We start from the raw sequence: 25,935 nt of genomic DNA, 5'->3' as shown, positions 1-25,935 counted from the left end.
GCTCCTACCAAAGCGATTAAAAAGGGATACACTGCAATTGTCCGGTATTTTCATGATGTCATTGGTTACATGACAGCAAAGGCTATTCAACACCATGGAACCAGCCTGTCCTGGCACAGTCTTTGTTAGGCTCAGTCATGATTCAGAGATGTTCCTATTTCAACATGATCATTAACTCCTATATTTTCCCTTTAATTCCATACCTATCTTGTCAATAAACTGTGTGGGCTGAACCTCAGACATACTGAAAAGCACCTCCTTCCTACTACCTCCACCACATCTTCCCTGGATTACTGCTGTGACCTAAGTCCTCCAAAAGTTGTCCATCGTAACTTGTATTTTCCAAATATTCTATAGTGAATGTTAAAAATAATTGTTTATTTATAAATTTTAAAATGCTATTTAAAAAATAAAAGATTCTCAGACTGAGCTTAAAAAATGAGCCATAAAAACCTCTTCACAGCACTGTTAATGATAGCCAGGACATGTAAGCAACCTAAATGTCCATCAGCAGATGAATGGATAAGAAAGCTGTGGTACATATACACAATAGACTATTACTCAGCCATTAAAAAGAATACATTTGAATCAGTTCTAATGAAGTGGATGAAACTGGAGCCTATTATACAGAGTGAAGTAAGTTAGAAAAACACCAATACAGTATACTAACGCATATATATGGAATTTAGAAAGATGGTAACGATAACCTTGTATGCAAGACAGCAAAAGAGACACAGATGTATAGAACAGTCTTTTGAACTCTGTGGGAGAGGGAGAGGGTGGGATGATTTGGCATTGAAACATGTATATTATCACATGTGAAACGAATCGCCAGTCCAGGTTCGATGCATGATACAGGGTGCTCGGGGCTGGTGCACTGGGATGACCCTGGGGATGGGATGGGGAGAGAGATGGGAGGGGGGTTCAGGATGGGGAACACATGTACACCCATGGCGGGTTCATGTCAATGTATGGCAAAACCAATACAATATTGTAAAGTAATTAGCCTCCAATTAAAAGAAATAAATTTATATTAAATTTTAAAAATTAAAAATAAAAACATAAAAAAAGCTCTTCCCATGAAACATGTAATATTAATAAGCACCAACCATGAAGTTACTATTTCTTTGTTGACTGATTAATGTATATGAACATTAATTTTATTTATTTATTATTTATTTATTAAAAATTTTTTTTTAAATTTTATTTTATTTTTAAACTTTACAATATTGTATTAGTTTTGCCAAATATCGAAAAGAATCCGCCACAGGTATACCTGTGTTCCCCATCCTGAACCCTCCTCCCTCCTCCCTCCCCATACCCTCCCTCTGGGTCGTCCCAATGCACCAGCCCCAAGCATCCAGTATCGTGCATCGAACCTGGACTGGCGACTCGTGTCATACATGATATTATACATGTTTCAATGCCATTCTCCCAAATCTCCCCACCCTCTCCCTCTCCCACAGAGTCCATAAGACCGATCTATACATCAGTGTCTCTTTTGCTGTCTCGTACACAGGGTTATTGTTACCATCTTTCTAAATTCCATATATATGCTGAACATTAATTTTAATTACAGTGTTTTGGTTTACTTATTCATGCACAGAAATGTTAAGTTTATGATAGATAGTTACTATATTTGGCCAGGCATATATTGCAAGATGTTGTTTACTCATATTAATTTTATAAATTTTCTTTATGTGGTGTACATCCAATAACTTCATTATAAGTAAAATATAGGTTTGGAGAAATTACTTGAAATGACTTCAATCAACGATAACTTTTGTTTTTATAAAGGTCACCTAATAAAGCTGTAGTTTTTTAAGGAAAATAAATTTAACAGATTAATTATTCCTACAGTATGATATCATAAATGGAAGTTTCTCACCACCTTTTAAAGATGCTTTTTAAGAACTATTACAAAGGCAATATAATGAGTGATTTCTCTGTGAAGATCATGAATACATATCTATAGGATGGATGGAAATAATCAGTGGTCCTAAGACCATGCAAATGAACACTTTTTGCTTGGGAAAAAATTTGCAGTACAGTCTCACTTGAAAAGTGTCATATCCCCAAACAGTTTATGTGACCTATATGAGGAAAGAATGTAAAAAAGAATGATTATATGTATATGTATAACTGAATCACCTTGCCGTACACCTGGAACTAACACAACATTGTAAATCAGCTATATGCCAATAAAATTAAAATAAAGAAAACAAAGCAAAAACAGTTTAGGTGACACTGGAGATAGCAAGTTTTGGAAATCTGTGTTGAATGATTTAAAAAGTGCAGAACGTACACAGGTCAAAAATGCATGAAAGGAATGTAAATAAAAATGGTTTATAAAATGTGAATGTAGAGAAATAAAATGGACTAAATATGCTTAAGTATGATATAATTGATAAATAGAATGACTAAATTGGAAAAATAGAAGTAAACATTATTGTTTTATACAGTTCCTAACATTTATAAATTCAACTTAGCCCCACATTCACTCTCTCCTTTTAATAGTCTCAGTTCAGAAAATGGGAGCTCACACTTGGGGTTGCCTCACATTTAGGCTTACAGGTCACACAGGAGACAGGATTTGTTTGAGGATTTGTCAGGTGACAGCTATTGGATAGAGTCAGGGCCAGGGCTTGGAAACACAGCTCCTCGTCCCGGCTTTTTCTGATTCCAACACAATTTGTTTCCTTTTTTGCAAAAGATCAAGTAACCGGGAAACTAGATTCCTTGAAGCAGAATTGGCTGCTGGTATTAGGAACATCCTGGAGAGACACTTACATGTCACTGGCTTTCCCTTCATTCATTAGCCCTCAAAACAGACTTGCAGAAGTGACGAAAGTGGATGTTTATAGTTGATGGACAAAATCTATGCTATAAAACAGAATTGCTTTTATGATTAACAGGAAAAGGGAACTTACAGATATATAAACCTTTGGAGACATGGTTGATATCTTTCCTTTATTTAGTTTTTGCTGTAAAACAAATACGAGGACAAAGTTAGAAACATAAAGTAGATCAAAACAAATTTAGAACAGACACCGGAAAGCTTTTTTTTTTTTTCCTATTCTGAAAACCATTTGCATGTTGGATGGCCAAGCAGACCAGGGTGAAGAATTAAATTGCTAGGTTGCTGGAGGAATAGTTAGTTGACATAACTAGTATTTGGAGAAGATGGTTTTTTAAGATGTGAATTAGTTTTGTTAGGCCAAGTGCATTTACTCCTTCAAAAACATCTTGCATAATTATTTATGCTACACAAAGCTTCACGTGCATGTACTCAATCAGCCCATGAAACAGTTTAGCAGGATATTACAGGAGAAGCAAAGGATGACAGCATGGAAAGAAACAATTAGAGTAGCTGACATAAAACTATGGCATTTGATTTATCTCTTTTACTTACCTGGGCTATTTCCACCCTTCTTGGGGCTGTTGGACATAATCCTTGGGGATCGTTAATGGTTCTTATTGAAGTTTTCCTTGGTCCTTTCTGAAATGTAAAAATCTACCTCCTGGGCAGAGGAGACCCCACCTTTCTTCAACATATGCTTCAGAAACAAAGAGGCCTGGCTGTGGTTTACCTCTCCTGGGACACAGTCCAGTGCATCCAACCCAACTCCACCCTGACCAAACTAAAAGGATGGAGAAGATGCAAGAAATAATGAATAAACATGGCAAAACTCTGGTGAATGGCAGACCCGAGTTGACTTAGATATTCATGATCAGAGAGGGCACCAGGGGTGAGACTGAGAAAAAGGGTTCCTTCTTCTTGACATCATTGAAGCAGTTGTTGGTAAATTGTATGCCCTACATTCTAGGTCCTGTGCTTGGAAGGTCCCACAGTTTATTCCAATCCTTATAATAACCCCAAAGTGAAAGTCGCTCAGTTGCGTCTGACTTTTTGTGACCCCATGGACTATACAGTCCATGGAATTCTCCAGGCCAGAATACTGGAGTGGGTAGCCTTTCCCTTCTCCAGGGGATCTTCCCAACCCAGAGATTGAACCTGGGTCTTCTGCATTACAGGCAGATTCTTTACCAGATGAGCCATCAGGGAAGCCCAAGAATACTGGAGTGGGTAGCCTTTCCCTTCTGCAGCAGATTTTTCTGACCCAGGAATTGAATCAGGGTCCTCCTGCATTGCAGGTGGATTCTTTACCTGCTGAGCTACTGGGGAAGCTCATAATAATCATAACAGTAGGGTAAATATTAGTATTCTTTTTTTTTTTTAAACTTGATAAACTTTATTATGGGAAATAACGTTAATACCAATATCTTAGAGTTATTTTTAGGCTAAAATGAGTTATTTTTTGTTTTAAAAAATTAGCATGATGTTTGGCACAGTGTACAAGATCAGTAATAGAAGATACAGTTATTATTATTGTTATTATTATTATTTCTATTATGCCTCTCACTTATGTCCCTTCACCAGCTTAGGGTGCTCTCCATACACAAAGTTAAAAGCAGTTTTCCTTCATAATGTACCATAAAGAAAAGTGTTTGCTTTGAAATCAGAAAGACTCAAGCCTGAACAGTGTATTAATTTTTCAAGAGGTTTAAATTCACGGAGACTCAGTTTTCTCATTGGAAAGGGGATATATTAGGCATAACTCAGGTAGTGAAAATTCAAATAAGATACTACATTGAGCAAAGAGCCTGAAACATCAAGGTATTCAAAAAATATTACCTCATATATAGATATCTGTATTTTAATAGATGACATTTTATTGTCATCTTGACTATTTGTCTATTTCATCCATGCCAGCGTACAAACTTGAAGGCAACAACTGCTTTTCCATCTTCATAATCCCAGTGCTTAAGTGGCTATTACTTTTGCTGAGTGAATGCATGAATAATTTATATTTTATTTATTCTTCAAAAATGACCACTAAGAAGAGTTTTTAGAATTATAATTAAAAATTGACAGGTTCTAGGATGTTTGCATGTAAATTCTTCTTTTTTTTTTTGGATTCTAAATCATGTGTGGTTTTTTTTTTTTCTAATTTTATTTTATTTTTAAACTTTACATAATATTAGCATTCTTAAGGTGCAAGCAACAACTTACTCTGACAATTAAAGTAACTGATTGAAAGGAGAGCTCAGAGAACTTTGGGAAAACTGAAGAATTTGGCTTCAAAAGAAGATAGAAAGTAATAGCTCCCAGGATCTAGATTGCAGGTCTTTTCCAAGGAGTCAGTTCTTCACATCAGGTGGCCAAAGTATTGGAGTTTCAGCTTCAACGTCAGTCCTTCCAATGAACATGCAGGGTTGATCTCCTTTAGGATGGACTGGTTGGATCTCCTTGCAGTCCAAGGGACTCTCAAGAGTCTTCTCCAACACCACAGTTCAAAAGCATCGATTCTTTGGTGCTCAGCTTTCTTTATAGTCCAGCTCTCAAATCCATACATGACTACTGGAAAAACCATAGCCTTGACTAGACGGACCTTTGTTAGCAAAGTAATGTCTCTGCTTTTTAATATGCTGTCTAGGTTGGTCTGGAGAAGGAAATGGCAACCCATTCCAGTAATCTTGCCTGGAGAATTCCATGAACAGAGGAGCCTGGCAGGCTACAATCCATGGGGTTGCAAAGAGTCAGGCATGACTGAGCAACTATCACTCACTAGGTTGGTCATAACTTGACTTCCAAGAAGTAAGTGTCTTTTAATTTTGTGGCTGCAGTCACCATCTGCAGTGATTTTGGAGCCCCCCAAAATAAAGTCTGCCACTGTTTTCACTGTTTCCTCATCTATTTCACTTCACTACCATGACGTGGTGGGACTGGATGCCATGATCTTAGTTTTCTAAATGTTGAGCTTTAAGCCAACTTTTTCACTCTCCTCTTTCACTTTCATCAGGTGGCTCTTTAATTCTTCTTTGCTCTGCCATAAGGGTGGTGTCATCTGCATATCTGAGGTTATTGATATTTCTCCCAGCAATCTTGATTCCAGCTTGTGCTTCATCCAGCCCAGCGTTTCTCATGACGTATTCTGCATATAAGTTAAATAAATAGGGTGACAATATACAGCCTTGACAGACTCCTTTTCCTATTTGGAACCAATCTGTTGTTCCATGTCCAGTTCTAACTGTTGCTTCCTGACCTGCATACAGATTTGTCAAGAGGCAGGTCAGGTGGTCTAGTATTTCCATCTGTTTCATAATTTTCCATAGTTTGTTGTGATCCACACAGTCAAAGGCTTTGGCATAGTCAGTAAAGCAGAAATAAATGTTTTTCTGGAACTCTCTTGCTTTTTCAATGATCCAGCGGTTGTTGGCAATTTGATCTCTGGTTCCTCTGCCTTTTCTAAAACCAGCTTGAACATCTGCAAGTTCACGGTTTACGTATTGTTGAAGCCTGGCTTGGAGAATATTGAACATTACTAGCGTGTGAGATGAGTGCAATTGTGTGGTAGTTTGAACATTCTTTGGCATTGCTTTTCTTTGGGATTGGAATGAAAACTGACCTTTTCCAGTCCTGTGGCCACTGCTGAGTTTTCCAAATGTGCTGGCATCAGTTTGTTTCAAAAATAAGAACTGTGTAATCTCCCTCTAAGAGAAGTTACTGGGCCTCTTCTCCTACCCACAGCACTACAGAAGAAACAAGTTCAGTTCAGGTTTGGCAGGGTGCGGGGGGAGGGGGGGGGTGGTTGGGGGGTGGGCATCAATGTAACAATCCAGATTTGTTACATTGTTATAGTCAGTCCTCCCAAGAGCCTTCAATATGCTCTCATCTTGGGTAAGACCTATGAGGCACCCTACAAAGGCACAAAAAAGCAGGATAAATTAATAAAATCCTCCAGAGAGACAAGATACTGTTAGACTGACCCACAGAAATCTGTAAAGACGATTTCCAGTGAAATCGTTACTGTGAAACAACCTACTCCTTAGATGAGAGGTCCATGGTGGTTGGTGGTAGTCCACTGCTAACCAAGGTGGCAGATCCTGTGGGGAGGCTCAGAATCCTTTCACTCCTTTCTCCTACTCATTGAGTATTTTCTGGTCCTGCTCTGGGAGTTACTAGAGCTATTAAGATAGACTCATTTCAGGTTGAGCTCCCAGGTCCTGATACACGACCCTGGGTCTTAGGAGCCAGCCTCAGGCCTATTATTCATGAATGCACAGGCCTGAGGGTGTGTCCCAGGTGGCACTATTGGTAAAGAACCCACCTGCCAATGCAGAAGACACAAGAGATCCATGGTTGGGAAGATCCCCTGGAAGAGGGCCTGGCAACCCACTCGAGTATTCTTGTCTGGAGAATCCCATGACAAGAAGAGTAGTCTGGCGGGCTACAGTCCATAGGATCGCAAGTTGTTGAACACGGCTGAAGTGACTTAGCACACACGCATGCATAGGCCTGAGGCTCTATTCACCCCAGCATGAATGAGTTCCCTCAGTACAGGGTGCTGAAGTCCGATAGGGGAAAGGAAGGTGGTAAACGCAAGAGCAGAAAACTAGGCAGCTCGCACGGGCCAAGGGGCTGCTTTTTTGACACATTTTCCAGGAATTGGCCATTCACAGCCTCCACTGCTATTTCATTAATGGAACTCACACATGTAGCAGTAGTTGTCTGGGGAAAGCTATTAATGCTAACTTTTCCTATGGTCTGCTCTAAAAAGTCATGTAAAGCGTTTTCCTGTTTTCCTTTGGAAAATGTCTACACTACATCCTGACATTTAATCTGCAGCCCTAACGGGGGTGACTAATGTGAGCTGTTGGTTCTTGGCTCCTTCAAAAGTAAGCCAGCTTAATCTAGTAATCTTTTTTAGTCTCACAGGAAAAGGGAAAAAAATGACAATTAAGCAACACAAGCAACTAGTGTGTTTCCCTTAAGCGTTCTTCGTAAAACAAATGTGTATGTATTTTCTTTTTTGAAGTTTTGAAGGTCTGGTTTAAATAAAACATTTAACCCTTTGAAAGTCAGAGCTCTAGTATGCTTTTAAAGCAGTGTATGATTTAGGTGGGGTTTGCTCTGTGGCAGCCGGTATCTTGGCATTCCAGTGTGTATCCAAACCTCTGGTCTACAGGAGGTTGGGAGCAGTTGCACACAGGGTGGGGTAGACAAAACAAAAAGCAGTGTTTGAGTCGTGCTTGGAAAACACTTTTGGATTCAATGGGAGCCAAAACCATGGGAACTGGCCTACATCCTCAGGGTTTAAAAGAGATCCAAGTAGGCTTACCATGGAGTGGAAATATGAATAGCACCAGACTCCAACTGTGCACTCAGGGTTCTGGTCTCACTTCTAGTGGAAACTAGCAGTGAATTAGCTCAGTTAACGACTCTGGACCTCAGTTTCCTCACACATACACATGAGTGGGTTTCCAAAGGCCTTTCCAGCTCTGACTTTCCATGACACTACATCATTCCAGAAAGGATTATCAGTGTCTGTGTTCTCCTTCACATTTGGTTTCCTAGGCATCTGTAGGTAGGAGGGCTCTAGCTGTTGGTGGCTTGAACTTCAAGGGCTATAGCCAATGTCTCCGATAAGTGAAGGGCGGGGTGGAGATTATAAACGCTCATGACCATGCCAGGACTTCTAAGGATACCCTAGAGTTACAGACCACTTATCCCATACAATTCATGGGGAAGGTTGCAATTTCAGGACCACACTTAGGAAGGAGATTTGTGTAAATATGGGGGTACACTGTAGGAATAGTGGGAAGAGGAAGAGGAAGAGCAGGTGATAGCTCCTGTGTGCTGAGCTCTCCAATGACAGCACTGCCTGTACTATCTCACCCCATCCTCTCAAACACTCTGCAGGGGAATATCATTTCAGGAAGGAAACCAAAGCTCAGGGATGTGATGTAGCTGGTTGGAGTGAGTCTTTTGTTTACAACGACTTGGACATTCATGACTGAACAAAAGTGCCTTGCATATCACACCAGAACACCCAGGAGACTTCTACCCATCCGTCCATCCAAAAGTGGGGTGGACAAGATCTCAGAGGGGGCATATCCAAGGGAGTCAGTGAGCTTGTCCCATTTCCCACTTGATAAACTCAGGGTTGCCTGATCTGAAGATCTTTTTACCTGCAAAGTGATATTGCCTCAGTGGCTGAAATGCTGAATTTAGTGAGCTGTTCATTGTGTTTCAGAACTCTTGCTCTGTACATCAAATAGATTTTCAAAGAGAACTAAGGTCAGAAACACGTACTTCTTATTAGGCAAGAAAACCATGACTTTGTATTTATTTGAGAAAGCAATCATACTAAAAAAAAAAATAAAATAGAACCATAAGCTAGATATCAAAGGCAGGCTGGCTGAGATTACAAAACACATGTCACCTTCACTTCCTGTGTGCTGTTAATGAATCACCATCTTTCCAGTCTCTTTAGAAGTAGGGATTTCTAAAGTTTCCCCTCTTAAAAAAAAAAAAAAAAATTGGGCTATATTTAACTTTTCCCAATGGATTTGTCTTTGTCTTTAAACAGACTCCAGTAATCCCCTCAAGGTCCCAGAGACGTGTGATTCTTTCCAAAGTCTTTGGAGCATGGAAGAAAGTGGGTGTTTGAATAAATTATGTACATTCTCTTGTGGACTATTGTAAATCAGGAGCAGCGTGGAAAGCAGTGAGCAGAACTGATTCTTTCAAAGAGAAAGGAAGTTTTCAGATTTCCCTCCTCTTCTTGAGAAACATGAGTATTTCTAAACTATTTATCAAACCATATGAAATTACATTTTGTAGGTCAAATATGGCCAGATATTGGCAATTCCTCATGGTTTGGTTTAACATATAAATTAACTCATTTCTCTTGAAGCATCAAAGATATGAATCAAAGGTCTGTAGGTCTCAAACAGACGGATGCTTTGTAAATTTTGTGTTCCCCACCTTCCACCCTAAGCATTTATTCTTGAACCAAAAAGGCAAAAACAAAACTTTAGATGACAGATTGAATGAATTATCCTGTTGATGTTCTAAGATCATGAAAAAGGGCAGATGTTAGAATATAGAGTAAATCCTTATATATTACTCTAAGTTATTTGCAAGGTTCATGTGCAAATGTAACCAAACTTCATCTACTACAAGGAACAAAGTCAAAAAGTACTAATGTGGACTAAGGTTTTAAGCGCTCCAAATCTAAATGCTAGTGGAAAAGGAATTTATGTCAAGTGAAGACCAAATTATTGCTTATTATATTACTATTACATGTACTTGCTGGATTTGGTTTAATATGTCTGGGCTTACGTTACTAGTCTTGCATGAAGTTTTCTGTAACTTAGCCAAGGTAATTTCTGAGGAGACAGTTAATGAGAAAGACCAAATGGTATAGGATATATTATTAGCATTTAGTTACCAGAGAGGCACAAACTAATCACAGCTAGAACCAGTGCTCAGAATCAGAGAGTTGCAGTAAAGCTATCAGAGGTGCCCCAAAAGGTTCTTCCAGGAAGGATCATCTTTAGGTAATCATTTCCTTCTAGTACAGTCTTCTGTGTAAAGCATCCAATGGTCCTTTTTTTTTCGCCCCCTCTTTTGTGAGAAGCTCCCATTGGTGTGGATTCTGGAACTTCCTCAAGAGCAAGTTAAAGCTAAAGAAAGAGTGCTGTTGCTCAACATCCAGAGTCAAACTTGGTTCCAGGTAATTTCATATTACAGAGTTCACGCTGTGCTAGTAACAGATGCCAGATGAAACCGAAGATGCATGTTAAGTTTTAAAGGATGCCCCAAGGCAAATACTTCCCTTATTCCATGCAGCTTAATTTCTGGTTGGCTAAGAACAGCATTAAAATCAGTCATAGAATTTCCTTGTTTTCTGATTCCTCAGATGAAGAATTTCAGCACACACATTCTCAACCTTTGTATTGAATTAACTTTGGAGACCTATCTGTGCTCATTTCAGCTGTGCTATCAGGCGAGAGCCCGTGCCAAACGACTTCTCCTATCTATACACTTGTCCACTGAGGACAGTATGCAACACTGCAAGAGAGAGGAAGCTCTGGGTTATTTGCGGTGAAGGTACCATCTGGCCTGTGGTATGCCTGCTGTATACTTTTGCTTAAAAACTCAAGTTCAGAGAAACCCTAAGAAGGGAGATTCTTTGAATGTCTCACTTCATCTTGGGTGCTTTAACACGATGGTACTCAAAGCACAGGTGAAGACGAAGTCAACAGAGTCTGAGGTCTCTAGGATGATGAGTCCTGGGCATCCTGGTAGTCCTTAGTGTCCACACAGAGGTGAACAATGAACTGCCGTGACTATGTCCTTCTGTTTGAGTACCACCTCAAATCGTGAATTGTCAGTTGAACACTCCCGCTTGTTTTGTGTCATAGACTTGACAGCAGTCCCTTGATTTCTTGTAAAAAATGTGCCTGGCTCTCCTTCTGATACTTTCATACAGGTCCCTCTAAGCAAAGCCTCCAGCCCACAGACACAACAGGGGTTGCAGTCTCATAGAACTCACAGCCACAAAGCTACCCCAAAATAAGCTTTATTGCAAGAAAAGTGTCATATTTGATACACAGACCTACGGAAAACAAACAAAACCAAAAGCCGTAAGTTTTTCCTCACAAATACTTGATTACAAATGTACACTGTTTGTTTTGCTTTAGTTTATTAGGAAACAAAACAAAGTCCCGAACTGGATATGACCGGTGACTCATCTTTGGTCAGCTCAGGTGTGAGAGGAACAACCCAGAGCCTGCATGTGCTTTGGCCATTTCACATATGAGGTTTGCTCACTGGTCCAGGGACAGGTTCCTGGATTGAGAAGAATGCGGGGACGTACGCTTACTAGCACGTCCTAGTACAATATCTCTTTAAATGACTAAAAGCAAACTAAACATCAATTCATTGTACAAACATCTTTCATACACAATAGGCTATGATAAAAACGAGACATATGGTGTATAACTACAGTATTAATGAAAATTCTAAAAAAAAAAAAGAAATGGATTAAAAAAAAAAAACATATATTCCTTGTCTGTACTGCATGGTTTGTTTGCACATATGGCAATCCTGAAATAGCTTGAATGTAATAAATGCACCATTAATCTAAGACAGCACCAAACACTACAGAACGCCAGGTGTTCCTCGCCGAAGGAACGGCAGTTCTTCAGCTGCCTACAGTACCACAAGTATGCAGCATGCCCTGGGTAAGAATGAGGTGTTGTGGGGAGCACATGTGCCTCCTTGAGGTTATGAGAAGGAAATACAGTACGGTTTGGCCTGCAATGCTACTGGTCTCACAAGCAGTCAAGGTATTTTGCTACAGTGGTTGTGCTTCATCCTCTGTTGCCTGGTGTGTCTGCTGACGTGAAGTATCATCACAGTGAGCTCCTCTGGCTTTGATCTCCTTTATATAGGATCTAATGACACATTGATTACTGCCCATTCAGCTCTGTGAGGCTGCCTTTAAAATAATCAGATGTGTACCAGTTGGACGACTGGCAGAAAACCAAAGGAAACATCTCTTGAATCTACTGAAAAATTTTTTTTTTTTTTAAAAAGCACCTCTAAAAGAAATAGCTCAAATTTATAAATCTAAAGAAAAACGAGTGAGTTTCCCTTTTTGTTTACATAGTTTGTTCATTTCTCCATATATTACTGCATTAAAAATAAATAAACATCTATATTTTTTTAATTAGCAACTATAGCAAAATACCCAAAGTGTTACAGACTGCTAACAGGAAAAAAAAAAAAAAGCTCACATTATTTTTGTGCATTTAGTGCCATATGCTGATCTCTTGAATATTTAGCTTTTTAATATACTTTAAAGTGAAGTTATATAAAAAATACAGTAACCACGGTTGCCTTTGTACTCAAATCTTTGGCCTCACCAGAGTCTACATTATCCCTCCCTGTGAGGGTCAACATTCTGAAGTCTGAGACAGGGAGGAAAGAAACAAAAGTCTTTTTTTTCTTTCCTCTTTAAAACTAGTCATTGATTTCTCAGAGGCTTCTGAAGGCTGGCTGTGCAGGGATTTGAGCCTGGAACCAAGTCTGCAAGGGGTTAATAGAGTTGAATCTGCAGCCTCATTCTGAGAGCCTCCCCCAGCTCCCCTAGGAGGTAGTCATCTTCATTGCTGTCTTCCAGTTTCTTAAGCTCCTTTTTCTTGTAGAGAGGGACGCTAGTGATTTCCAGTGTGTACATGCCAGGCACGAGCTTCCTCTTGGCTGTGTGCAAGTAGCTGAGCCCATTCCTTTGGTGGATGCGGAAGACGCCATCGTCATTCCCCTGGGAGATGACATAGCGGATGTGGTTGTTGAGCGGCTCGATGGCCGGCATGAATTCTACGATGTGCTCCTTCGCACCAAGGCCGGAGACGTTAAACTTCATCATCACCGGGCTGTCCATGTCGACGCTCTCCAGGCTGATCTGTTTAACCTGGAAGAAGAGCAGGAAAACCGTGTGGGAAGAGCTTTGACAGCACAAACCGAGGACTTACAGGAACCGGCTATCAGAGGGGTGCAGCCACAGTGACATACTGTCTCTGCCTGTCTGCTTGCAACTTACCCTCGGCTGGGAGAAAAGGTCACTTCCGCCGAGTGTGCCCTGTAAATCTTTAGGACTGTTCCCGCACCTTGTCCAGGTAAAGTTACAGGGCTGAGCTGATGGGGGGCACTCATATTTCAAGTTTTTTGGGGGGGTTTATGAAATATCATACTTATTAATAAACAAGAGACAATTTAGGAAACAATGGTAATTTTTTTGTTGTTGGAGTTAAAACGAGAAGTGCAGCTGTTTTATCTCTGCTTAGAGGGATCTTCACTCTGAAAGCCCAGGTAGATTTTCTGGCTACAAACCACATGTGAATGTGTTTTCTGGGAGCTGTCAGTGCAGGGGGAGCGAACTCCAGAGTCATCAGGGCTCAGGTTTGAACCAGCTTTGGTTAAAAGCCAATGGGGCAGGGCCCAGATACACCAAGTCTCTCTCTGTCAAATGTACAGGAGGTTTAAGAACGCTATTTCAGTAAGACAGGGGCAAAAAAAATCAATGCTTTGAGTGGGTGCCTGCCAAGAACTTGGGGACCGTGGTACCGAGGTGCCCACTTCAGCATGCAGCCCCCTAGAATCACAACGGGAGGGTTTTACAAGCAGAATTTCTGGATCTGTAGTTTGGCTTACTTAATGAATAGCTCAGTTGCCATATTTAAACATCAGCTAGGTACCTTAATCTATTTAAGGTAAATGTAATGCTGGCCTATGTACGATTATAAAACAGAACCAGAGATTTTGTGGCTAGAGAAGTCTCGTCTTATAAATTTCTGAGGCCCAGAAAACTGAAGCAAGTTGCCCAATGCACCCAGCCAGTTAGTTGCTGACTAGGTGTTTTGATGGGGAATTCTGCAGTGGCACTAACTGATGAGATGGTCTGCCTGATCTCTGGGGGAAAACACCTCCAGATACTGGGTATTATTTGGAGAACGGGCGTCAATGTTTATGCCAGGCACCGTTTCAGAAGCTTCACAGTAATCGCTCCATTAATCTTCTTGCCAGCCTTTGGAGGTAAATATTTTTATTCCCATTTTAACAGGTGAAGAAATTGAGGTAGAGAGAGGCTAAGTAAATACGCTCTGTGTAACATGGGTAGTAAGTACAGAGGGTCAGGGAATAAATTCAAAACCAAGAATCTGTGGCCGACCCATTTAACCACTGTGCTAAATACTACAAACAGAAAGAAATAGCAGCAGCAGCAGCAGCAGGCAATTCAGATCTTCAGCTTCTTACAAAATACAAGTTATCTGGAGATAAAACTTTTATGGAAGCAACACCTATCTTATAAATGTCACAAAATGTGACATGTGGTTGGCTTACCTACTGAAAATTAAGATCAGCCTAGTATACTATATATGTATACAACAGAACTGGACAGATTCACAATAATTTCATTTTTTGAATCATTTCAAAGTAGTTATTTCCTGGAAGGACATCTTATTACCTCCTGGCACAAGTCAAAAATGCCAACATGTGGTCTGAAACTATGAATCTTAAAGCCCCCCAGGCCTTTCTGAATTAAAAACACCACTAATTTTAACTTACTTGTCTCTGCCATAGTTTGTACATTAACTAAGCTGATGAATTTCACGAGGTGGAGGTTTAGCTCCACTGAGGCTGAAACCTACATAAAAGTTTACTGCAATAGGGTACGTGACTCCATATGGAAAAAATCTGGTGACAAAATAAAGTGAAGTTACTCACAGCAATGTGTTTGGGTTCATGAATACTTCTCTTCTGTCTGTTGTCTTTCTTAGAGTAGCCGTTGATTTTGCACTCATAACACGCTTCCGGGGACAGAGCATTCTCTTCGTCTACTTCTGTATCCATCGATAGGTACTGCCCTTTGTTAAATCCCATTCCTGAGACGCAGTGGCTATTTGCAACAAGATGCAAATTGATGTTAGACTTCATCATAACTCTATTGTTTTCCAGAGGTAGAGCAGAGGTTTTTCCAAAATAAGAAACCCACAAAGCAAACCCTAAGATCATAAACATAAAAACCTAATAGACTTGGTAACTTTACTTCAGCACTTAATGCATGAGATTCTCCTTTATTTTAAACAGCAAAATTCTTCCAAGAGTGAGCCCCAAGTTTCCCCAATTTTCAATCCTGATTAGACTGAAGCACTCTGTGTAGTTAAATCAAGATGGTAAAAGTCAAGTAAGAATTTTCAGTGTTAGAAGTTCTGTTGATTCCAAAACCTGAAGCCTACATCTGCTGCTTACCAACTGAGCTTGCTGAACTCCTATTTTGATTAATCAAAGAGTTAGCGAGCTGACACTAAATGACCCTTGTCTACACCAAGATTTCTGTTTCAAGTATTATTATGTACCCACGGTGGACATATTAGTCCAACAACCCTCAGTGTCTGACTCACACACTATTCCTTCTGGGGAAGATGACTCCTAAATTCCCATCTTCTGGGCTGTGGAGTGCTGGCTTCCGTGAAGGAGGGAGGCAGGTGGCCAGCACCTCAGCTGATAGGACTTGAGACGGCTGCACTTGGGAAAGGGGACTAGCTGAAGGGACCCAGCCTTGTGGAGACAGTGTCACACCAACCAGGCATGTCCTCTCTGTGCAGCAAAAGGCCAGATGAGCAAAGAGAGGGACAGCTCCTTCCTCATGGAGCACAGGGCTGTGCTTAATCATTCAGTCGTGTTCCACTCTTTGTGACCCCATGGACTATAGCCTGCCAGGCTCCTCTGTCCATGGGATTCTCCAGGCAAGAATACCGGAGTGGGTTGCCTTGCCCTCCTCCAGGAGAGCTTTCTGACTCCGGGATTGAATCCTCATCTCCTGCATTGCAGGCGGATTCTTTACCCACTGAGCCATCTGAGCCACTAGCACAGGGCTAGTACCTGCCAAAATTCATGTAAGACACTGGGCGAAGCCATTTCCATTTGTATCTCTTAGCCCAGGTGTCTTTGATAACACAAGAGCCATAGTATCTTTAAACATCTGCTGTCTCTGACCTTAAGGGATTTATTCAGGCCATTGTAAAACACCAGAGAATGATACCCATATACAAGTTCGAGTCCAATGCTCACCACAAAGCAGGGAATCCACATGCCTTCCTGGAGCTTCTTCCTCCCATACCTAAATGCTCTGATCAATGCTTTTCCCTAGCCAGCTTTTAATCGCCATTTACCTTCCCCCAGTGCCAGGTGGCCAGGCACTGGACCCTGCTCACTTTCCCATGTGTGGGGGAGGTGGAGGGTCTTACCCCTGTCCCACTCTGTAGTACCCAGGTGGGCAGCCGCAGAGGTAGCCCCCTTCTGTGTTGGAGCAGCCGTAATTGCATGGGTTCTTGGAAGATGAGCACTCATTCACGTCGTGGCAGGCACTGGAGAACTGGTCGAAGGAGAACCCGGAGGGGCAGGCGCACTTGTAGCTTCCCAGGGTGTTATAGCAGGAAGCAGAGCCACAGGCATTGGGATTGGAGCATTCATTCTCGTCTGAGAACATAAAGCAAGAGACTTTTACAAGTGGAGGGGAGGGCAGTGGGGCAAAGAAGAGCCCCAGTATCAAATATCTATGATTTTACAGGGGAAGTAGCTTTAGAACCATATTTTTAAATGTTTACCATGATGGTTGATTTGCAAAGCATATGATATTAAAAAAAAACAAAAACAAGACCTGACAAATTCCCCTAAAATTATGGCTTAAACAAAAGCTTCCCTATGCTTTTATATTATGTTTGTACTAGGTTTTCCTGAATACTCTGGCAGCCTTTGGGCACAGATATTTGCAGTCTGACTACTGAGTAACTCTTCTAATCACTTTTCAGAAGGTTACTTCAAAAGTCTATGCCTCAGACAGACTCACAAGGACAGAAAGTAGATGAGTAGTTGCCAGGAGCTGTGGGGAGGGAGAAACGGAGAATGACTTCTAAGGGGTATTGAGCTTCTTTTCGGGGTGGAGATGTTGTGTTGCTGATGGTGGTACACTGCTGTGAGAATATACTTAAAAACCACTGAACCGGACATTTTAAAAGCTGAATTTTATGGTATGTGAATTATATTTCAATTTTTAAAAAGCCTCAATTTATATCTGTATTTTTTATCCATTCTCCTAGCAATTTACAAAGCATTCATTATATACATGGAGAGAAAAGTATATTAAAAAATCGAAATATCCTAAATGAAAATAACTGAGATAAACATTAATTGAACCTCATACACTTTTAACTCTACTTGAGAACCTATCATGTACATACTTTGCCTTCTGATGTGGGTCTGCACCAAGCCATCAGCTGACATGGGTTTTACTTTTAATGACTGATGCTACACAATAAATGCCTGACAGTAAGATAATTTCAGGTTAATACTTTCAGCTACTCTTATCATTTTTACAAAATCAAAGTTTGACTGTGCTTTTAGCTTTGGAGATGACAATTTTGCTCTTAACTGTCTGGTTGATACCTAGTCTGCAGCTTGACCCCTGTGGGCTTCATCATCATCCAAATTTCACCCTGGGCACCAGTCATGTCTGGTCCATGGAATTCTTTCAGATTCTTGTGACTATACTAGAGCGTAGCGTTTTTACCAAATACATGACAAGTCCGTGTTTCAGCTCACGTGGGGAAACAGGCCCATTTGCAATTAGGTGTGCCCTTGGGACACAGCAGTTAGAGCCAAGTGCTTATCTGCAGTAGCTCGGGGAGATTATGGAGGATGCACATGGAGTCTCGCTGGAAAGGCCTCTCACACAGGAAATTATACTTCATTAACTACGGTACAGAGGTTGTTGAAAAGGCCAAAATTATTAGGCACATTTCTGTCTCATGAGTACAGTTTAGGAATTAAACCAAACTGCCAAATACAGCATTCTTAATCACTGGATATGAATTACCATATGATTACCTAATATGGACAAATTCTCAGCCTTCATTTCACAGGAAGAAAGTATATGAATAAATTCTTAATAAGTAAGCTTGCTGTTGTTGCTCAGTTGCTAAGTCGTGTCCAACTCTTTGCAACCCCATGGATTGTAGCTGCCAGGTTCCTCTGTCCATGGGGTTCTCCCAGCAAGAATACTGGAGTGGGCTGCCATTTCCTCCTCCAGGGGATCTTCCCAGACCAGGGATCAAACCTGCTACTTATGACATAAATATAACTGCTATTTTATTTCTATATATCAAAGACTTGGAATTCTGCCTCAAAGGTTCATCTGCTTTTATAATTAAATCTGACACTAGTTTTATATGTGGTGTTTCTCTCCTGATAGAGAATGTGAGTTAGGTTATAGTCTAACAAAATGATCCTGCCATGAGCATAGTATTAGATATTGTGTTAAAGTGGAAAAATTACCAAGAAAGGCAATTAATTGAATAAACTGCATTTAAAGATACCACTGACAAGAACATTTTTATATAGTTAAAACTTCTGGAGGCACCATGACAGCCGTCATATTTATATCCTATAAATGTATGCCATAGCATAATTTTATAGGCGTAGGTAATCTGACTTTGAAAATATGTTCTGGTTTGAAACATACTTTGAGCTGACTCAAGTCTCACTAAACCATGTTCAAATTATTTTGAAAAGAACATACAAGGAACTAGAGGTTGCTAACACCAAGTAAACCAAAGCTTCATATATTAAGATGTAATCATATTCAGGAGAAGGCAATGGCACCCCACTCCAGTACTCTTGCCTGGAAAACCCCATGGATGAAGGAGCCTGGTAGGCTGCAGTCCATGGGATCACTGAGGGTCGGACACGACTGAGCGACTTCACTTTCACTTTTCACTTTCATGCATTGGAGAAGGAAATGGCAACCCACTGCAGTGTTCTTGCCTGGAGAATCCCAGGGACGGGGGAGCCTGGTGGGCTGCCGTCTATGGGGTCGCACAGAGTCGGACATGACTGAAGTGACTTAGCAGTTAGCAATCATATTCAAATGTTAGTAATATTATCTTATTTTCAATTTAGAATAATTATAATGCTTGCATATTACTTAGGAACACATGGGAATGTTCCTAAATCTGTACAATCTATGTATCAGAATGTTATATGTGTTCTGTGGTACCTGGCTGAACACTTCTTAAAGTATCCATTTGAATTTAAAACGTTTTCAGTACTAACACTTCAAAAGCTGTCATTTTTCTTACACTGGCAGCAGTATTAACATCATTGCAGGGTTATAACTTACTATTACTTAAATTATCTGATGCACTGTTTGTGCCCATTTACAAGGGGACCCCAGTTACATCTGTCTGAGATACTTCATGGGATATTCCTTCTTCAATCATATGAATAACAAGATATTCATACTCATAGTGACAGATAAAAATGATTTGTGGCCTTTTGATTTGCATTTTGTTATAATGTTGCTATTTTGCTAACTTGTTGCTTTTATTAGTTCCTGATGGTTGTTTGATTCTATTACTGAAATATATTTGAGTTATAGTTCTAATGTTCTGTGAGTTCAAAATTGCAAGAGAGTTAGATTTTATTAGTGATGAGCTGGATTGCTCAACCCCGCAAAGAAAAATTTCTAATCTTTCAAAATAAATCCCTGCTTTGTCTTGCTTATCCAGAGGCTTGCTGCTTAGAGGTGCCCATTTTAGCAGAGCAAGCTAACATTTATTCTTACAGTTGGGGTATCTGCTTATGTATCTTCAGTTTTTAATTCATCTCTGAAACCACATATCCCTCTGTCGATGGGGGTCTCTGCTGATTAGAAGGCCCACTGGCTTCTGGCTGGATCCAAGTGTGAGTTGCTCTGGGGTGACCGCCTCACTTAAGTGACTACTCCAAGGATCCCACCAAGAATGACTTGGGTACACCACACAGCCCTGACTTTAAGTCAGACCATATTCAGTGAAGACCTGTGTGTCTATTTTCACACTTAAATGGTTACAGGCAGAAATTCCAGGAAACTTAAAAACTCAGAAATTGAGTTGATCCTCCATGCACATTCCAGTTTCTACTTAAGATTACTTTAAAAACAAGAATTTTATTTAAACTGATACATGTGAAGTATTACAGATCATTCTTCTGCTTTAAGTTCTGTAGAAGTAACCAAGAAGTCCATGGTATTAACTGAATAGAGGGGTCGGCCTCGCATTTTATAAACAACACAATATAATAAAAATCATTTTGAACTCTTATAATAGTTACCTAAAAAAGGACCATTTCCTATGTTCTGAAGTGTCCCTATACTTTATCTGTTTATGAATCAATAAATTGGGACATAATAACTTCTGCAACATTTTTTTTCTATGAAGAGAAAAGAAGTAAACTGAACTTATAAAGTCATTTGATCGACAGCCTAAGTCATCATTTTGATAATCCTTTCAAACTCTATCCATAACTTCCAGATCATCACTGGTTTTCGCATTTCCCCCATGAGTGTGTGTTCCTGGTGTGGCTAAGCATCTGTCTTTGGCCTGGCACAAAGCCACAGCAGAGCTGCACCAACTTTCAGAGTTGCTTTCCCACCTCTGAAATTTGTCTTGATTTTCTCAATTCACTAAACTGTCATTAGAAATTTCTTTTGAGAAGATCATCACGGATAAAATCAAATTAATTCACTTAGTGGCTCCCTGAGAGTAAAATACTTGAAATACATGTGGGGTAATTTCAATCACTACAGAGAAACAGGAAGCAACCTGCTGTTTCTCAGCAGGCCCACTGTTCCCCCTTCTGCTCAAGCTGTGCCCCATCTACTGTTACACTGTGTACGATGCCGTGTCTAGGAAGGGCATTCAATGGAGCCAAGAAATTAGGCATATGCTAAGTCAGCTGGCTATTCAAGTAGAGAGTAATGTTCTCTTCGATCAAACTCTCCTTAAAAGGAGAATTGCCATGACTCTATCAGCGCAAGAAAGACAGTTGAGTGTCTACAGATTTTATTTTACAAACACTTTTTTTGTCTGGCGTTTTCAACAGAATTTGCTCTAACTAGTTACTTTTTCTACCTTAAAATTCTTTATACCCCCTTCATTAAATATGTGACTGGAGAGCACAGACAAATGGTGCTCATTAATTTGATCTGATTCCTGTTAGATTTATATGAGCAGATAGATGGGTAACCCTTCAACCCCAAATCTAAGGTCACTAAATTACTGATTAAAAAAAAAGCCTTTGACCTTAGCAAATGAAGATGATATGAGTCTTGACATCATCTTCAGGAACTTAAAATTATCAGCTAGCAGAAAATTAAAATTATCAAAGCTCTTCTGAGTTACCTTTTAGGTACTTAACATTTTAAAGTACATTATGCATATTTTCAAATACACACAAGTATACAAAGTAGCTTAATAGATTCCCATGCATCAGTCCTAAGTACTGGTTATTTAAGTTCTAGGGTTTAAAGGCTACACTGAAAATGACCATCTTTATTGCTCATTTGTTTTACTAAAAGATAGTTTAAGGCAAGAAAAGCAGATGCCATGTAACAAGCGCGTGCTCACCAACACACTGATTCCACTGGTAATGCTGAATATACCCTTGGGGGCAGCCACACCTGTAGCCTCCCAGGATGTTCTGGCAGCCATGCTGGCACCTATGGTTTCCATCACATTCATCAACATCTGTAAAAACAAGCCCAGCAAGATTTTCATCACCTTTCTTCTATTATTCTTAAATGTACTCCAAATACAACACAGGGTAACTATATCAGAGGAACAAACAAACAAGACACACCGAGGGGCTGTGATTTTTTCCAAGTCACATGGTTATTAAGTCAGTGGTGGTACAGTGAATGGCTCTGAGATAAGAAACCACATCATTCTTATGCTATCCACCAGCCATGCCACGTCAGTGCTCTAAATAATATCTTAATTTCAGCAAATCAGCCATAGCAACCACAAATGTTGTGCATTTTGGATGGATTAACTACATATGGTATGATTTATTTGGTAAACGATATAAATATATTTGCATCACATATTCCAGTAAGTTCAAAAGTGATTGACATGTTAATTCTCATTTTCGGGAAAATACAAGCATTACAGAAATACCTAAAGAATTATAATGGTTGGGAATGCAAAAAATTTTATTACTATTTGAGATTAATTAGATGCAAGTTTAAAGTATTTAAATACATTATTTTTAGACATGATATAGTATTATGACACATATGGAATAATTTCTTTGTTCATACATGCATACTCTTCTGGAATGACAACTGAGGCTTTGAAATTTACCCATAAAAAGAGAAATGAAATTGGCATGTCTGATATATGTGTAACAAATTTTATATGGATAATTAATAAATTGTATCTTATGTAGATAGTCACAAGCTGAACTCACACATGGCAACCAGCTGTAGGCTCAGAATACTTTCAAAGTCTCAATGACTTCAAATACAAAATATTAAAATAGAAATTTTTCAGTTGAATTTTTTTTGGTTGAAGATTAGATACATGTAAAAGTCCTGTAGTTCTCAGACTATATTAAAACATGTAGATATATTTCTAGAGTTCAAAATCATGTATTCGTAAGAATAATTAATTCAAGGGTGACTAAAATCAATAAAGATGTAAATTGCACTAGTATATAAAAATATAAAGGGGAAGTACATGCTCTCAGAACCTCTGGCATGAGTATTTTGTAAAAGCTACCAATCGTAGTATATTTATCTCATATTCTAGAACTTGTAATGAAAATACTGAAGAACAGTATTTTATTGGCCACAGGCAAATTCTTATTTTATTCCCACTTAAATTTTCCCTTGGATTTAACAGGAAATATCTATTGTGATGAAGACTTTATAGGAAACACTCTTTATAGAAAAGACAGGGAACTGGGACTCTCAGACAAATAAAACCGCCATCAATTTTCCCCAGCGCTTTCTGTTCATCTGCCCAGTTCCCTACAACTTGTTCTTTGTCTTACACTTAACATTTACACATTTTACATTCAAGTATCATGGAACAGACATCAGACTTTTTTCTGGTTTACTCATATACTACTGCAGCTAAATTAGGTACAGGAATTCGTTTTCAGTTAAATTCTTTTTTTAGATCAGTAACTAGGTAAACAGTTATTTCAGAAGCCCATGTGTACTCACAGAATTTTTGTTTCATCACATTAAGGTTTTCCTCTGTCCCCAAAATGATATATGAACATTTATAAACAAAAAAAAATCAACTTCTGGGTTTTACTTTGTTAATCTTTGTTGTTTGAAATGATCTCAATTTCTCATTGAGTGGCTTAGACATTAAAACTGTTTGCTGTATTAGAATAAGAATATTTAAATAAATAAACTCACCTTCACAGTTCAGTCCAGTAGCATCAAGAGAGAACCCTCTTTGGCATTCGCAGCTGAAACTTCCAGGGGTGTTTTGACAGATTCCCTTTGCTCCACAAAGTGAAGGCTGGGACCCACATTCATTGTTGTCTAGCAGAGGACAAAAGGGAAAGAGTGTCTGGCTTTCTAATTATTATAGGATTCAAATTTTACTACATGAAGTAAAAAGTAAGGTATGAAAGCCTAAGTTTCACAATGCGAAAACAGAGTTTACAGAAAAGTATGCCACTATTCATGGTCATATTAAAGACAAAAATGGTCAGAAAGAAGTGTATTTCAAGAGATTGAAAATCAGAGCATATTTTGGATCAAATGAGGACATGGTTTTTCGATAGCACAGACTGAAAGTTAAGGTTAAGACCTGTGTGTCTTCTGACATTAAAAAATCCCAACATGTTCATTAGCATGCTTTAACTTACAGTGAGCCTTTTACTCATATTTTATCTGAGCACGCATTATATTTAGAATGCAATATAAAGGCGCTGCTTGGAATACACCTACTGTGCATGTGCTTGGACTACACAGGACTACTATGCTTGGATATTGTTCTTGTGAAAAAATAAATTATTAACAACATTTTAAAACCACTAATTATGAGGGACTGATTTTAATGTACGTACTACCATTTTTAACTACAGTTTTAGGCTTCTACTAGTAGTGTGCAGAACTTCCCTTTTGCAGTTTTGTCTTACCAATACAAGCAGTGTGATGCTGTGTGAAACCAGGTGGACATTTACAGGTAAAACCTCCCAGAGTGTTGACACACAGGAACTGGCAATTGTGCTGTTTGGTTTGACATTCATCAAGGTCTGCAATGAAAGACAAGCCAGTGAAAATCCGAGCAGAGTTATCTGGCTGTGCTTCCCTTCTCATGAAGCCACAGAGAGGTGTGCATGTTCTACCAGGAGTATTTTGTCTAGATTTTTGTTGGAAGCTTTATAGATTTCCATATGCATAAGGCAAGGAGGTTTTTTTTTCCACATACTTAAGCAGCGTAAATACTATGAGCTACTAAGACAAGACGGCTAAGGTGATATATAACAAAAATTTTTTTAAAACAAAAAGCTGAAAGGATGAATTATAGTGATGTTCATGAGCTGTTTTCAAAGCTAGTATTCAAAGGTTAAAATACTTGTATTTGATGCACCATTGAGTACATGGCTGGCTACTTAATCCTATTAAGTCAAAGTGAAAATTGCTCAGTTGTGTCTGACGCTTTGTGACCCTATGGACTATATAGTCCATGGAATTCTCCAGGTCAAAACACTGGAGTGGGTAGCCTTTCCCTTCTTCAAGGGATTTTCCTGTCCCAGGGATCAAACCCGGGTCTTCTGTATTGCAGGCAGATTCTTTACCATCTGAGTCACAAGGGAAGCCACAGTAAAAAGTGAGGCACATGGCCTGATCCCCGATAAGCTGATTCTGAATCTGAAAAAAAGGAGAGGGTCACACATATAGACTCTTCATCACCTTTGCAGGTCTTCCCGTCCTCCTGCAGGACATAGCCCCGGGGACACGAGCACTGGTAACTCCCCTCTGTGTTCTTGCAGATGAAGTTGCACGGTTTTGGGGACTGTGAACATTCGTCGAGATCTGAGTAAAAGTGATGTGAGGATTAAATTACTGGTTAGAAGGAACGACCAGTCTCTTTCCTCCCTCCATATTCTCACTGTTTTCTTCTTCAACTTAAAATGGAAAATAGCCAGAGAGAAATGAGGCACAGAACAATTTTCTCTAAGGTAATTTACTGGTTTAACTTTGTCAGGCGATTCTTGGGCAAATATTGAAATATCCAGACAACTGGGTTCAAAAAAAGACACTAGATTTTTTAGATTGGTGTTCTTCGGTTTACAGTTTGAGAATCATAAACCTGAAGGTTAGAGTTTCTTCTCTTTGACATGCAGATGTGGCGGATGTTCTCAGTCTCTGAGCTGACACTTCCCCAGGAATTGTTTGGCATCACAGATTGTGCGGGAGACCTTCCACTTGACCTTCCAGCTGTAGTCCTTACCTTGGTCCACCCTGTTCTCGGGCCCAGGAGGCTGAACTGCACACAGACACCATTAGCAGGCCCTCCTGCCCTCTGTCTTCAGTCTGGTCCTTTAGTTCTCTGATTCCCTTTTCACAAGATGGGCTGAGGCTGACTGAGTCATGGGGTCAGAGGTCACGGGTGCTCTAAAGGCAGGCCTCTGGGAACAATTTTCTCCATCTTCTAGGTTTCAGTAATCCTTCC

At 39.7% G+C, this 25,935-nt stretch overlaps 1 protein-coding gene across 2 annotated transcripts in view; it reads right to left on the bottom strand.

Moving 5' to 3' along the window:
- Window positions 1–11,416: 11,416 nt before the first annotated feature.
- FBN2 (fibrillin 2) overlaps window positions 11,417–25,935 on the bottom strand; it is a 222,800-nt gene continuing 208,281 nt past the window's right edge. For both annotated transcript variants that reach the window (XM_086410495.1, XM_086410496.1), the window contains 7 exons: window positions 25,173–25,295; window positions 24,395–24,511; window positions 23,664–23,792; window positions 21,862–21,981; window positions 16,666–16,897; window positions 15,143–15,314; window positions 11,417–13,328 (listed from right to left, as the gene is read on the bottom strand). In XM_086410495.1, coding sequence (XP_086266621.1) covers window positions 12,954–13,328; window positions 15,143–15,314; window positions 16,666–16,897; window positions 21,862–21,981; window positions 23,664–23,792; window positions 24,395–24,511; window positions 25,173–25,295 — 1,268 coding nt within the window. In that variant the 3' untranslated portion in view covers window positions 11,417–12,953. The remainder of the gene's footprint in view (window positions 13,329–15,142; window positions 15,315–16,665; window positions 16,898–21,861; window positions 21,982–23,663; window positions 23,793–24,394; window positions 24,512–25,172; window positions 25,296–25,935) is intronic.

This window comes from Bos grunniens, chromosome 7 (genome assembly GCF_055505025.1).
Source record: "Bos grunniens cultivar Pamir isolate PY7600 chromosome 7, Bosgru_T2T1.0, whole genome shotgun sequence".
Classification (NCBI taxonomy): domain Eukaryota; kingdom Metazoa; phylum Chordata; class Mammalia; order Artiodactyla; family Bovidae; genus Bos; species Bos grunniens.
The sequence above is the reverse complement of the archived record's forward strand: the minus strand, read 5'-3'. Positions and strand labels throughout refer to the sequence as shown.